The sequence below is a fragment of the Erythrolamprus reginae genome, chromosome 3, assembly GCF_031021105.1.
Source record: "Erythrolamprus reginae isolate rEryReg1 chromosome 3, rEryReg1.hap1, whole genome shotgun sequence".
NCBI classification, from domain to species: Eukaryota; Metazoa; Chordata; class Lepidosauria; order Squamata; family Dipsadidae; genus Erythrolamprus; species Erythrolamprus reginae.
The window spans coordinates 27,710,940-27,726,796 of NC_091952.1; the positions used below are offsets into that span (position 1 = coordinate 27,710,940).

The 15,857-nt window shown below is 43.6% G+C and overlaps 1 protein-coding gene across 2 annotated transcripts in view; it reads left to right on the plus strand.

Annotated features, from left to right (window-relative positions):
* The window catches only part of PREX1 (phosphatidylinositol-3,4,5-trisphosphate dependent Rac exchange factor 1), a 287,903-nt gene that overhangs the window by 123,151 nt on the left and 148,895 nt on the right, over positions 1-15,857 (plus strand). For both annotated transcript variants that reach the window (XM_070744658.1, XM_070744659.1), the window contains exons 2-3: positions 8,109-8,180; positions 12,239-12,361. In XM_070744658.1, the coding sequence (XP_070600759.1) occupies positions 8,109-8,180; positions 12,239-12,361 (195 nt within the window). The remainder of the gene's footprint in view (positions 1-8,108; positions 8,181-12,238; positions 12,362-15,857) is intronic.

Here is a 15,857-nt window from a genome sequence, read left to right on the forward strand (position 1 = left end):
TATCAATTTAATTGCTTTTTTAACATAATTGGGGTTTTATATAATGGGTGACTGGGGTACATATACTTGTGGGTATGAATGGAATGATTGGTATGATTGGGGTGGGTGGGTGGGGATATGGTATGGATGAGTTGATTGATAGTAGTGCGAATGACAGATTTGGCCCACCTGACGCCCGGGAGACAGGGGAGGGAGGGACACCGATCTCTGGGGTGGCAGAGGGTCAGAATATTTCAGTGTTGCTGGGGAGAGGCAGATATGGCGGGGGCCACAGAGCTAGCCGTTCCAGGGGAACGAGGGACCGTTGCTTAATAACGGTCCCTTGTTCTGGCTCTGTGAGCCCAATCTTGGGTACTGGTGATGAGTGTAACTCTGGCCCTGAGCTCAGGTTGCTGCTGCTTAACGCCAGGTCGGTGGTAAATAAAGCTCTCCTCATCCGGGACCTGATCCTGGATGAGGAGGCCGACCTGGCGTGTATTACTGAAACCTGGCTGGGCCCGGAGGGAGGTGTTCCTCTCTCTGAAATTTGCCCAGCCGGGTTTCAGATATGGCATCAACCGCGACCCCAGGGAAGGGGGGGGAGGAGTGGCTATTATAGCCAGGGAGAGCCTTTGCCTACGTAGACTCATTGCTCCGGAAATTGCGGGTTGCGAGTCTCTCTTGTTGAAGTTGGACTTAGGGGTCCAGGTGGGCTTATTTCTCACGTACCTGCCTCCCAGCTGTGTGTCAAAAGCCCTGCCTGTGCTACTCGAGGAGGTAGCCGGGTTGGCGGTAGAGTTCCCCGGACTCATTGTCCTGGGGGACTTCAACCTGCCGTCACTCGGCGAAACCTCTGGGTTGGCACAGGAGTTCATGGCCACCATGACAGCCATGGACCTGACTTAAGTAGTACAGGGTCCGACTCACGAGGGAGGGCACACACCTGACATGGTATTCCTTTCCGAGCAATTGAGTAATGGTCCGAGACTAAGGGGCTTAGAAGCGTTGCCTTTGTCATGGTCAGACCATTTTCTACTATGGCTTGACTTCCTGGCTCCAATCCTTCCCCGCAGGGAGGCGGAACCAATGAAGATGTTCCGCCCCAGACGCCTGATGGACCCAGAGGGCTTTCAGACGGCGCTTGGGGTTATTCCAGAGGCACTTGTCCACAGTTCGGCAGAGTCTCTCGCGGAGGCCTGGAATACGGCTGCTGCGGAGGCTCTTGACCGGATTGCGCCTTTGCGACCTCTCCGAGGCGTTAGACCCCGTAGAGCCCCATGGTTCAACGAGGAGCTCCGGGAGTTGAAGCGCCAAAAGAGACGTCTAGAGAAGCGATGGAGGAAGAGTAGGTCTGAATCCGATCGAACACTTGTAAGAGCTTTTATTAAGACTTACAAAGTGGCGCTCAAGGCGGCAAGATGCGCGTACCATGCCGCCTTGATTACATCAGCGGAATCCCGCCCGGCCGCTCTGTTTAGGGTGACCCGCTCCCTTCTTAATCAGGGGGGAGTTGGGGAGCCCTTGCAGAGTAGTGCCGAGGATTTTAACACGTTTTTCGCTGATAAAGTCGCTCAGATTCGGGCCGACCTCGACTCCAATTGTAAAACAGAGTCGACTGACAACGAGTCAGTCGAGGTGACTGGGGCACGTACTTGTCCACCTGTCTGGGAAGAGTTTGATCTGGTGACACCTGATGAAGTGGACAAGGCCATTGGAGCTGTGAGTTCCGCCACCTGTTTACTGGATCCGTGTCCCTCCTGGTTGGTTTCGGCCAGCAGGGAGGTGACACGGAGCTGGGCCCAGGAGATTACCAACGCTTCCTTGGGGAGGGGAGTTTTTCCATCACTCTATAAAGAAGCGCTTGTGCGCCCCCTCCTCAAGAAGCCCTCCCTGGACCCAGCTGTGCTTAATAACTATCGTCCAGTCTCCAACCTTCCCTTTATGGGGAAGGTTGTTGAGAAGGTGGTGGCACTCCAGCTCCAGCGGTCCTTGGAAGAAGCCGATTATCTAGGTCCCCAGCAGTCGGGTTTCAGGCCCGGTTACAGCACGGAAACCGCTTTGGTCGCGTTGATGGATGATCTCTGGCGGGCCCGGGACAGGGGTTTATCCTCTGTCCTGGTGCTCCTCGACCTCTCAGCGGCTTTCGATACCATCGACCATGGTATCCTTCTGCACCGGCTGGAGGGGTTGGGAGTGGGAGGCACTGTTCTCCAGTGGTTCTCCTCCTACCTCTCTGGCCGGTCGCAGTCGGTGTTAGTGGGGGGTCAGAGGTCGGCTCCGAGGTCTCTCCCTTGTGGGGTGCCTCAGGGGTCGGTCCTCTCCCCCCTGCTATTTAATATCTACATGAAACCGCTGGGTGAGATCATCCAAGGACATGGGGTGAGGTATCATCAATATGCTGATGATACCCAGCTTTACATCTCCACCCCATGCCCAGTCAACGAAGCGGTGGAAGTGATGTGCCGGTGCCTGGAGGCTGTTGGGGCCTGGATGGGTGTCAACAGACTCAAGCTCAACCCGGATAAGACGGAGTGGCTGTGGGTTTTGCCTCCCAAGGACAATCCCATCTGTCCATCCATTACCCTGGGGGGGGAATTATTGACCCCCTCAGAGAGGGTCCGCAACTTGGGCGTCCTCCTCGATCCACAGCTCACATTAGAACAACATCTCTCAGCTGTGGCGAGGGGGGCGTTTGCCCAGGTTCGCCTGGTGCACCAGTTGCGGCCCTATCTGGACCGGGACTCATTGCTCACAGTCACTCATGCCCTCATCACCTCGAGGTTCGACTACTGTAATGCTCTCTACATGGGGCTACCTTTGAAAAGTGTTCGGAAACTTCAGATCGTGCAAAATGCAGCTGCGAGAGCAGTCATGGGCTTACCTAGGTATGCCCATGTTTCGTCATCACTCCGCAGTCTGCATTGGCTGCCGATCAGTTTCCGGTCACAATTCAAACTGTTGGTTATGACCTTTAAAGCCCTTCATGGCATTGGACCAGAATATCTCCGAGACCGCCTCCTGCCGCACGAATCCCAGCGACCGATTAGGTCCCACAGAGTGGGCCTTCTCCGGGTCCCGTCAACTAAACAATGTCGGTTGGCGGGCCCCAGGGGAAGAGCCTTCTCTGTGGTGGCACCGGCCCTCTGGAACCAACTCCCCCCGGAGATTAGGACTGCCCCTACTCTTCCTGCCTTCCGTAAACTCTTTAAAACCCACCTCTGCCGTCAGGCATGGGGGAACTGAAACATCTCCCCCTGGGCATGTTTAATTTATGCGTGGTATGTCTGTGTGTGCGTCTGTTAGCATATGGGGTTTTTTAAATATTTAAATATTTTTAAATTTGTCTGTTTACTTATGATTTGTTTCTACATGTTGTGAGCCGCCCCGAGTCTTCGGAGAGGGGCGGCATACAAATCTAAGTAATAAATAAATAAATAAATAAATTCCTGCCAGATTGCTGTCATGTGCAAATTTGATGACTTCCCCATCTATCCTATGACAATCATTAAGTGTTGTACCACATGATTCTTGACAAATGTATATTTTATTTTATGTACGCTGAGAGCATATGCACCAAGACAAATTCCTTGGCCAATAAAATTCTATTCTATTCTATTCTATTCTATTCTATTCTATCCTCTCATCCAAGTCATTGAGGAAGATATTGAAGAGCACTGGGCATAAAACAGAGCCTTGGGGATACTCCACTGCTTTTTTTGTGATGTTGTTTTTGATAGGTTGGGATGCTTTTTTCCCTTTGTGTAAAGACAGATGCAAAAAAATGAGTTAAGTAGCTCTGCTTTCTCCTTGTTGCTTGTCACCTTCTTGCCACTTTCTCCCTGCAATGGACCAATTGTTTCCTTGACTTTTTTCTTGTTTTTAATATGTTGGAAGAAGCTTTTTGTTGTTGTTACTTTTTACTTTTGTCTTCACCCTATGTTCTCATTGAGTCACTGTGGTTGTTCTCATTTTACCTGCATCTCATTGTACTTGCCGGCAAGTCTGCTATTGAATGACTTGCTGTTTCAATTGTTCTCCAAGAACTTCAGCTTAACTTCCCTCTCTTGCCTATAACCCTGGTATTTCCGGGTTGCTCTCCATCCAAACATTAACCCAGCCCAATCCTGCTAGGGTTTCTGCAATCAGCTAGGTTTGGCTATGTTCTGTCGGGCTCTCTGGTAGAATCCTCCCAAAAATGCACAGGTACAAATTTCAGACACACACACGTTTGAAAATTCAAATGTTCTTTATAATGAAAAGTCACTTAAACCAAGCCCTCTTTTGGTATAGCAAAGAGCACTCGTCTCCAAACAAACTGGTAATTTGTACAAGTCCTTTATCAGTTCTGTGATACTTAGCTTGCAGCTGTGAGGTAATTCACAGTCCTTCTTCTTTCACAAAGTGAAACACACTTTGCTCTGGTTTAGTTTCAAAGTGGGGAAAAATCAGCACACAAAAAGTCAGTCAGTAAAGCAGTCACGAAACACAACGATCAGATAATCCTCCACAATGGCCAAACCCACAGGCTGCTATTTATAGCAGCCTCACTAATTACCACAGCCCCACACAACCACAGGTGGCCTCATTTTCTTTGATAATAATCTCTCAGTTGTTGTTGCCTAAGCATCGCTCTCCGCATGCGTGGCTGTATCATTAACTCTTGTTCTGAATGCAAGGAGGAGTTAGATAATTGATCTCCTTCTGAGCTGTCTGCCACACTCTCCTCCTCCCTGTCACTCATGTCTTCTTGGTCAGAAGAGCCTTCATCAGCGGATTCCACCGGGGGCAAAACAGGCCTGCAGCATGTGGATGTCTCCCCCACATCCACAGTCCTTGGGGCAGGAGCTGGGCCAGAGCTAACCACAACAGGTTAGGTCCAGCTCAGTAGTGAAATCAATTTTTTTAAAACTATCGATTCTGTAGGCGTGGCTTGGTGAGTGTGGTATAGCTTGGTGGACTTGGCATGATGGGCATGGCAGGAGAAGTATGCTGCAAAATCCCCATTCCCTCCCCACTTCTGGGGGAAGGACATTGCAAAATCTCACCTCTCTGGTGCAAGCCAAAACTATATTTGCCATGTCTCTGAACTATTAAGAATTTCTATTACTGTTTCTCCAAACTATTCAAAATTTCTGTTACCAGTTCTCCAGAACCTGTCAGAACCTGCTGGATTTCACCCCTGATCTAGCTCATTGGGTATAAAAGTATTACAGTTTGTATATTATAGGCAAATTACTATTCACCCTCTCCTTAAAGAAGTTTGTGCATTAAAGGCAAGGAAATAGCTTTTGCTGTGTTATAATACTTTAATAAATTATACATCCTATAAATCACAGCAGAGAAACTATAGCTGTTGGGAGATTATTGGACTTTAAATCTTAATCAATAAAGCTGTGGGTTGATGATATATACAGTAATACACCGACAATAATTAATAATGCATATGAGAACAAGAAGCAACACACATCCTTTACTGCAGAATATCACAGAGGACAATCCACATACCGTAGTTGTTACAAATTCTGGTACTCTGTTAGCAATTGTGACTGCGAGTAATAAATGTTCAATTAGCTGGAATTATCCACAGCTTATCCTGAATTAAAAAGACTTCTGCTTAGTTTTCTAAATATAGTGGCAGCTAGTCCTTTTCTAAATAACAGCTGTTTTTCCCCATTTTATATTACTGAGAGTCTTGAAAATGGAATCCCATTTACCATTGGTGAAAAAGGATTGATGAATTATAAGAGATTTTTGGCATCTGTTGATGCTTTCCCTGTGTCTCTTCCTCATCCCCTTGAATCTCTAACTCCAATTATATTCAGAAAAATGAGCACTACTAATATGCCAATTCACATATCTCCTTCTTCCTCCCCCCCCTCTCTCATCGGGTTTATAGAGAAAATTAGCTGACATTATAATGGCACTTATGACTGTTTTACACAGTTACAACTATTGCCTGCAATGATTCACTTAAAAACTGTGGCAAGAAAGTTTGTAAAATGGAGCAAAACTCACTTAACAACTCAAATTTGGGGCTGAATTGTGGTTGTAAGTCAAGAACTACCTTTATATTTGCTAGAACAGACATTGTGTTATACAGGTAGTCCTCGACTTACGACCACAATTGAGCCCAAAATTTCTGATGTTAAGTGAGACATTTGTTAAGTGAGTCTTGAATATATTATGACTTTTCTTGCCATAGATGTTAAGTGGACCACTGCAGTTGATTAGTTAGTAACCTGGTCGTTAAATGAATCTCACTTGCCCATTGACTTTGCTTGTTGTGTGGAGGGTGTCCCTTCTGAGTTTCTTTCTCCGCCTATTATGCAGCTGCGGGCTATGCCCCCTCTTATCTGACCATTACCTAGGAAGCATTTCTTTGACCCATCGCTCCAGGTCTTTCTCATATACCATTACAGGCCTTTTCCAATTCTGTAGTTCTGTGTTGATGTGTGGTTGAAACAAATATGCAATTGGGGGGTGGGGGCATCTCGGGAAAGTACATTATAGCAGTGTTTCCCAACCTTGGCAACTTGAAGGTATTTGGACTTCAATTCCCAGAATTCCCCAGCCAGCGAAAGCTGGCTGGGGAATTCTGGGAGTTGAAGTCTATATATCTTCAAGTTGCCAAGGTTGGGAAACACTGCATTATAGGACAGTGATGGTGAATCTGTGGCATGGGTGCCACAGGTGGCACACAGAGCCATATCTGCCGGGACGCCAGTTGTTGCCTAGTGCAGCTCCAGAACGCATGTGTGCACTGGCCAGCTGATTTTCGGCTCCCACGGAGGCTCTGGGAGGGCATTTTCGGCTTTCAGAGAGCCTCTGGGAAGATGGGAGGGGGCGTTCTTGCCCTTTCCAGGCTCCAGGGAAGCCTCTGGAGCCTGAAGAGAGTGAAAAACAGGCCTAAGAGGCCCACCAGAATTTGGGAAATGGGTTGTTTCTGGCCTCCAGAGGGTCTTCGGGGGGGAGGGGCAGGGGAGGCAATTTTTGCCCTCCCCAGGCATTTATTAATGGGTGTGGGCACTCACACAGCAGTGATGGGCTACCAAATTTTTTACTACCACACTGTGGGCGTGCTTATGCATTTTGTTTCAACATCTTTCAGTTCAAATTGAGTGCTCTGGGGTGGAGCTCCATTTTCGCTACCCCACTGCGTTCTCCCCCATCCAGGCAGTAGCCCACCCCTGAATATCTACTAGATAAAGTGTATGTACACACATGCATGCACAGCTCTTCTAAAATTATACACATTCAACCTCATTTACTACGACAGGAAAAACATACCCAGAGCTCATCCTGCTGCCCACCCCTGATTATAAGTATGTAAAATGATCTCCCCTTTATCTCAGATTTGTATCCAATGGCTTCATGCTGTGAAACCAGAAGAAAGCAATAATGGGCAGCCAAATTATAAGCAGTAATGGGCAGCCAATTTTTTTACTGCCACATTGTGGGTGTGGCTTATTTTGTGGATGTGCCTTAATGGTCATGTGACTGAGTAGGAGTGGCTTGCTGGCCATGTGACCAGGTGGGAGTGGCTTGAACAGTTCAAGTGAACTGTTTAGTCCTCAACTTACAACCTTACCAGTGTCACTCGCTGGGGTGACAATTTGCTTCGCGTTTTCCGGCCTCCCTCCTGGGTTACCCCCCTGCCTCAGGCTGGGTAGCTAGGCGAACGGGTGCTGCCAGAAGCATAAATGCTGCCAGCGCCGCTTCCACCCACACCTTCTGCTTACACCTCAGGCGGGAGGTGGCCGCGTGAGGCTGGAGGGGAACCGGGCAGGAGAGAGGGAAGCTCGTCCGAGGCCAGGAAGGAGGAAAGAGGAAGAAAGCAAGGAGTGTAGATGCAGCAGCAGCAGGAAAATAAAGAGAACCAAGCCGAGACCAGTAATCCAGGAAGTGACAGCCGCTGGAGCTGCACCCGCAGCTCCATTTCTGCCGGTGGAACTGCGTTCCACCCCGTCTTGCCTGCTGCCCACCCCTGATTATAAGTATGTAAAATGATCTCCCCTTTATCTCAGATTTGTATCCAATGGCTTCATGCTGTGAAATCCAGAAGAGAGAATAAAGTGAAATTAAAGTTGGATCAGCTTGAAAATAATTATCTTTTTTTTATTTCCCTGCAGGCCTTTTTGCATCGAATTAGACAAAATGCGGTGGATAACGCTGAGAAATATATAACAGAGGAAAATGTCAAGGTAATGCTTCTGAAACATTTTTGGGTTAAGATTGAGATAATGTGAAACTCAACATTAATTCTGTTAATGGCAATGCTGGGATTGCCACATTACCTTAAATGAACAGGAACTATATACTCCTACAAGATATGTTAGGTTGAAAACAGCAGGGAGTATCTTTTCTTTTTCATCTGTTTAATTGAAAAGTCCAATAATATTGTGTCCTGCAAAGAATGGAGAAATGAATGTGGTGGCCACAGACAAATAATGAGACTCAGGTCCAACTTCAGTCCCTAAATATTGTTTCTTTTAAACCAACAAAAGGCCTGGTTGGATAAATCTATGATTTCTACTAACAATCTCCCTTCCTTTAAACTCCTTGTTCAGTTCAAAGGCAAAGTACTGTATTCTCAAATTAGATGGTTCTATTTTCCCTCCCTGCTAAATTCCTGCATTTTTTGTAGAAAGCAGTCATGCATATCACTGACTTTTCTTCCCAAACCAGATAGTCCTCAAGCTACTCTGTTGTCCTCAACAAACAAACAAAACAAATAAAAAAATTGGTAGTGAAGCTTTTGTGGCTTTTAAATACTGCAGATAGAAAGTTAACAGTGTTATTGTTGTTTTTACTGCAATTAATTTATTGCCTGTCAATGTTCTAAATATGTCTGTCTTACAATCAAATCCTGCATACTGTGGTTTTTGGGGGCTTTTCTCCAGATACACAATCATATACTGCTCAAAAAAATAAAGGGAACACTCAAATAACACATTCTAGATCTGAATGAATGAAATATTCCCATTGAATACTTTGTTCTGTACAAAGTTAAATGTGCACACCAGCATATGAAATTGATTTTCAAGCAGTGTTGCTTCCTAAGTGGACAGTTTGATTTCACAGAAGTTTGATTTACTTGGAGTTATATTGTGTTGTGTAAGTGTTCCCTTTATTTTTTTGAGCGGTGTATTTCTGTTTTATTTCTCTTTGCTGAATTTGCTAGGGAGATTTTGAAAGACAATTTAGAAATAAAAATCTACATACAAGTAATCCTTGCTTAATAACCATTCATTCATCCAGAATTGAACAAATGGTCTTTAAAGTTACTGCTGTTGCAACACCCCATGGTCAGGTGGTCAAAATTCAGGTGCTTGGCAAACTCATCCTCATTTACACTCAGGTGGGCTTAAGTGCCCCCAACAGGCCTATCTCAAATCCATCTCTACCAGGGGTGGATTCCACTTAACTTCCTTACTGGTTCGCATTGCATCAGAAGTGCGTATTTCTTACATCACGTTGTGGAAATTACCCTCTGCGCATGCACAGAAGCCTTTGCACATGCGCAGAGGATTCTTTACTAGCCACTTTCAAGGAGCGGCGACTGGAGGATCAGTTCAGGGGCATGGCCAACTGTTAGCAACGGGTTCTTAACCTGGGGGTCGAGACAAATTTCCCATGGTGTTAGGAACTAAAGCTTCTATTCTGGCGCCTTGGAACATATTTTTACCATCCAACCAATCAGGCATTTACAGTGGGGGTGTCCCTCTGACCTTCCTGCCAATCAGCTTAAAACTCTGTTGGGAAAATTGGCGCTAGACTTAGGGTTGGGGGTCACAACATGAGGAACTGTACTAAGGGGTTGCGGCATTAGAAAGGATGGGTACCACTGCTTAAAAGGCTTCACAAGTCTTCATATTGAAGGCATTCAAACTTAGAGAAATTTAATTGCCTAATATCTTCTGTTTTAGAGACTTGTACTTCTATTCATAGCTATTTTTTTTTTTAGATTAATGGAAGACAGTTCTGTAAATTACTAACTATGATAGGTAAATGAAACTTCAGTGTATCAAATCTTTGAACACTTGCCAGCGAATGCTGGCTGGGGAATTCTGGGAGTTGAAGTCCAAATATATTCAAGTTGCCAAGGTTGGGAAACACTGCTGTAAAGGATGTAGAAGCCTATGGCATATTCCTTGCCAGAAATTTTAAATTCAGATAACTAAGGAAATAAGTTATAACTGAACAGAAAACAGCAAGAAGGAAAGTTAAGTTTAAGTCTTTGGAACTTTCTGTGTAATCTCTTCAGGTTTTATCATCTCATTAGTCCAAAGACGGGCCACAAGAATGGTGGAAGGTCTTAAGCATAAAACGTATCAGGAAAAACTTAATGAACTCAATCTGTATAGTCTGGAGGACAGAAGGAAAAGGGGGGACATGATCGAAACATTTAAATATGTTAAAAGGTTAAATAAGGTTCAGGAGGGAAGTGTTTTTAATAGGAAAGTGAACACAAGAACAAGGGGACACAATCTGAAGTTAGTTGGGGGAAAGATCAAAAGCAACGTGAGGAAATATTATTTCACTGAAAGAGTAGTAGATCCTTGGAACAAACTTCCAGCAGACGTGGTTGGTAAATCCACAGTAACTGAATTTAAATATGCCTGGGATAAACATATATCCATCCTAAGATAAAACACAGGAAATAGTATAAGGGCAGACTAGATGGACCATGAGGTCTTTTTCTGCCGTCAGTCTTCTATGTTTCTATGTTTCTATTAGAATCATCTTAGTAATACTTAGCCATTCCTGTCTTTGACTGCTAACTAATGGGGCACTTTTAGTATGAAGCAAGCATCTAAGGAGGGACAAAAGGCAGCACATACAGTTGGATAACTGAAGTCTGTCAGATTCCATCAATATAGCTGCCTCTGCTCTGTGGCATACTTTGTGCTGAGAAGAGTATTAGAGATCTTACAAGCTTTCATGATGAAAGAAGTGATTACAATACCTGTTGGACAAGATGCCATAAGGAATGCGTGATGATATCAGCTTCTAGTTTAGTATAATATCTGAACTATGCAAGAGTGATTTGCATTGTTATGCCAAATCAGAATTAAAACAGAGATGAAGTTAAGTCGATATGCAACCAGTAATTATGGTAGCTATGCTTGTTTAGGATAGCTGGTCTGATAAAACATACTTATAACTACCATCCCATCTTAAAAACTTACAGTTTAAATTAGCAATAAATATGAATTGTGTTGCATTGTAGAAAATAGAGGAAAAATGCATTTTGGAATGTTTTCAGTCTAATTTTGTTAACTGTCTGTATGTTCTGTCATAAGATATACTTAACACCAGTGGAATTTATGTGTGTGTGTGTGTTTATGTGTGTGTGTTAAATGCAACAAGATTTTTTTATTTATTTTATTTATTTATTAGATTTGTATGCCGCCCCTCTCCGAAGACTTGGGGCGGCTAACAACAATGAAAAGACAATGTAAACAAATCTAATATTAAAAATAATCTAAAAGACCCCAATTTAAAGAACCACTCATACATACAAGCATACCATGTATAAATTCTATAAGTCTAGGGGAAGGGAAATTTCAATTCCCCCATGCCTGATGACAGAGGTGGGTTTTAAGGAGCTTGTGAAAGGCAAGGAGGGTGGGGGTGACTCTGATATCTGGGGGGAGCTGGTTCCAGAGGATCGGGGCCGCCACAGAGAAGGCTCTTCTCCTGGGTCCCGCCAAATGACATCGCTTAGTCGATGTGACCCGGAGAAGGCCAACTCTGTGGGACCTAACCGGTCGCTGGTATTCGTGCGGCAGAAGGCGGTCCAGGAGATACATCATCATGTGCATATGCAAAACGGATTGGAATAGGATTGTAACCCACTGCTAAGTTGTCTATTACATACTCACACATACACACACCACTGCTTTTTTTTTGCTATGTTATTAAACCAAATGATTTAACTTTTCATTTCAAAACTCTGACAGGTAATGTCTTCATTGCAGAGTTAGTGAAAATACTGAGTTATTAAGGATGTAACACTTTGCAATAGGATAATCTTTGTTCAGAGATATGCCAACCCTAGTTAATAAAGTTTCCTTGTTCTTGCATAACCTTTACTCCATGTTGTTTTCTAATTTTTCAATTAAATCCTAAATTGTTTTATGATGAAATATTAAACAATGTAAACAAACACAATGAGAATTTTTTCAAATGGAGGGAGGGATAAAAATCTGCAAAGCTTTCACTGGAAATTATTACTGGTTTTTCTTTAATGTTACAGATTTTATTTTCCAATATTGAAGATATACTTGATGTCCATAATGACTTCCTGACTGCTTTAGAATATTGTTTACATCCGGAACCCCATTCTCAGCATGAACTGGGAGATGTTTTCTTAAAATTTGTGAGTATGATCCATTAAAATACATCCAATGTGTTGCAACCTGACTTGGAAACTCTGTATCTTGATGCTAATTGAATATATTGGATTTGGCAATCAAGTGGTTTCATAAGCTATCTGAATTGATGTAAGACTCCTTTAAATCAGGGATGTCAAACTGGATTTCTTTGTGGGCTGGATCGACATTGTGGTTCTCCTCCATGGGCCAGCAGGGCGGGGGGGGGGGGGAGAGAGGAGACAGGACAGATGCCTCTACAGTACCCTGCTAGCCAAAACGGGGCACGGAGGGGTCACACACCAATTCTTCTGCCTATTTTCAGCCTGAACAACCTTCTGCAGCACTCTGCCAGCCAAAAACAGGCTGCATGGAGGCTTCCCTAGGCCCTGCATAGCCCATTTCCGACCAGCCGTGTGCTGCTAGAGTCTGTGGAGTCCAAAAACGGGCTGCAGGAGGGGGCACACGAGGTCCATTTTAGCTGGCAGAGGCACAATGGGCTAGTCCTTTGATTATCCTAGGCCAGCCCTAAGGGCCAGATTTAAGCACCCCCCCCCCCCATGAGTTTGACATCCCTGCTTTAAGTAGACTAAGCTCAATCTCTTTGTTTGGAGAAACACAGAGACTCCCAACTCTGCTTTACATCTTATTCTAAGCCCAAATAAATCAGATCGGTATATCTGCAAAAAGGGGTACATTTTGTCCCCATTATCTGGGGAAATACCTGCCTCGTATATGGAGTTTTAAACTCCCCCCCCCCTGAAAACTGGAAATTAAAATGTCTGTAAAATTGCCAAGATATAGGGAGACTTTCAGACTTGAACTGACTTGTATAAAGTCCTTTCATATCTTCTTCATGTCTATTGCCCTCCCTATCCTAATGCATGTCTATAACTTTTTTAGGACAAAAAAGTCTAATTCTGTAGTGGATTCTTTTTTTGACAATGTCAAAATAACTTGATATGATGTTCATTCCTTCATTTGTTGAGAAGTCTAGAGGCACATCCATATGTTCCCCTAACTTTGTCTTACCAATTGTTCCTTATGAAAATGTTTGCATAGCTTTCTTCTTCTCCTTCCCAGTCTCATAGTCAAGGCTATTTCTGAATAGTATACAGTCTTCCTCCTCCTCCTCCTCCTCCTCCTCCTCCTCCTCCTCCTCTTCTTCTCCCTCCTCCTCCTCCCTAAAGTTATTCCCATGGGTCAGTTATTCCTAACCAAACACAGTATCCAAGTTATGTCTACAATTTGACATATATGGCTGTAGAGTCATTTCTTGCAACAAGAAACTGACCGACTGACTGGTCATCTGGGCCTGACATTGGTTTGGCCTGTGTTCAGCTCAGCAGAATCCTGGTGGGCAGACAGTATCTTGCAGTACTACTAAGAGGAGGAGACCTCACCACCAAAAAGTATGAATTATTGATGGAGCAATATCAGGGGATAGTTGAATAGAAAACAACGAATTGAAGAAGATCATAGAGTATCAAGATCTGGAAATCAAAATTGAAAGTTTATGGCATAATCCGGCTATGGTGGCTCCAGTGGTTATCAGCAAAGTGGATTAAACAAAATCTTGGATGATCCTTGGAAGATCTGTATATTGGCAAAATTTCCATCTCTCAATTGCTAAATGTCAGCTTGCTTGGATCTGCACATGTACTACACTGATAGAATACGATATCTTAGGTTCTTAAGAAGGATTCAATGTTATGAAGGCACCAGTTAAAGACTCTACATTGTTGTGAACAGAGAGTAATATTAATAATAGTAATGAAAAATAATAACCAGTAATGATGCTGATTATACAGTACAGGCAGTGTATCCCTATCAGGAAATGGGCTAGCTGTTGCCTACAGATGCTTACAGAATTGCATGACTGTCACATGTCATGCAATTCATCCATTGACTTTAGTAATGTGGTAATATATGTGGTGGTCTTAAGTTACAGAGTAGCGTACCGAAAGAATTTGCTGAGCAAAGAAAGATCTATTTTTAAAGAGTTCTAAACAGTGATCATAATATGCCAGATTATGCAGGTTCAGTTTTCTGAGGGTAGCGCCTCTAATTATGTAACAGATAGTTTCCTCATCCTATGAAGAAACCTCAGTGTCACCCAGAGAGAAAATTAAATACTTAAAGCACTAAGTAATTTTAAAGCGTGGCTTTCATTCTTGTGGTCTTGTGCACGAAGGACAGTCGGTAAGACATGATGAAAGCCTTTTGGCATCTTTATAATTATTGAATATGTTGAACTGTGGTTTGCCAGGAGATGTCATGATCTAAATATATTCTCTAAAAATATGGCCAGTGTCAAGAGCTGCGATCGAAATCAACAAAACAACACTGGGTGCTATTTCCCAAGCATTAAGATCAGCTGCAAAAGAACTGAGTGATATTAATGGCTACACTGCTAGAGAGCTAAGTCTTACATAATGTTTTCCCTTGTATAAATTGTCATTTGTGCTCCATCAGGCACTGGGCTTTATTTATCCATTATTGAGATATATCTTACAGCAATCTTCAACCTATTGCCTTCCAGACATATTGGGATGCAATTGCTATCTTCTCGTGCAGCACAGATATTGAGATGATGCAAGATTTATTTATTTATTTATTTATTTATTTATTTATTTATTTATTTATTTATTTATTTATTTATTTATTTATTTATTTATTTATCAGATGTGTATGCCGCCCCTCTCCGCAGACTCGGGGCGGCTCACAGCAATAATGCTACAATGTAACAAATCTAATATTTAATTAATTTATAAAACCCCAATTTAGAAACCAATCATACATACTAGCATACCATACATAAATTTTATAAGCCTAGGGGGAGGGAAAATGGGTTTTAAGGAGCTTACAAAAGGCTAGGAGGGTGGGGGCAACTCTGATATCTGGGGGGAGTTGGTTCCAAAGGGTCGGGGCCGCCAAACAACATTGTTTAGTTGACGGGACCCGGAGAAGGCCCACTCTGTGGGACCTAACTGTTCGCTGGGATTCGTGCGGCAGAAGGCGGTCCCCGGAGATATTCTGGTCCGGTGCCATGAAGGGCTTTATAGGTCATAACCAACACTTTGAATTGTGACCGGAAACTGATCGGCAACCAATGCAGACTGCAGAGTGTTGGTGTTTATGGTCCAAATGTCTGCTCTCTTTTTTAAACCTCTGTTTGTAATTTCTTCCTGTGATTCAGGTCCTTAGTTCTAATTCAAATTGTAAACAAGGATGGGAAAATGTGCTCCAGATTTATTTTTATTTATTTTTATTTTATTTTATTTCTGATTGTTATGTATGGTAGGACTGGTCTCTGGGTGTCCTGTGGCTTTCATTGTCAATGACAATTCGTTGCATTGACAATGACAATAAAGTAGAGTGGTACCTCTACCTAAGAATGCCTCTACTTAAGAACTTTTCTAGATAAGAACCGGGCGTTCAAGATTTTTTTGTCTCTTCTTAAGAACCATTTTCTACTTAAGAACTCGAGCCCGGAAAAATTTC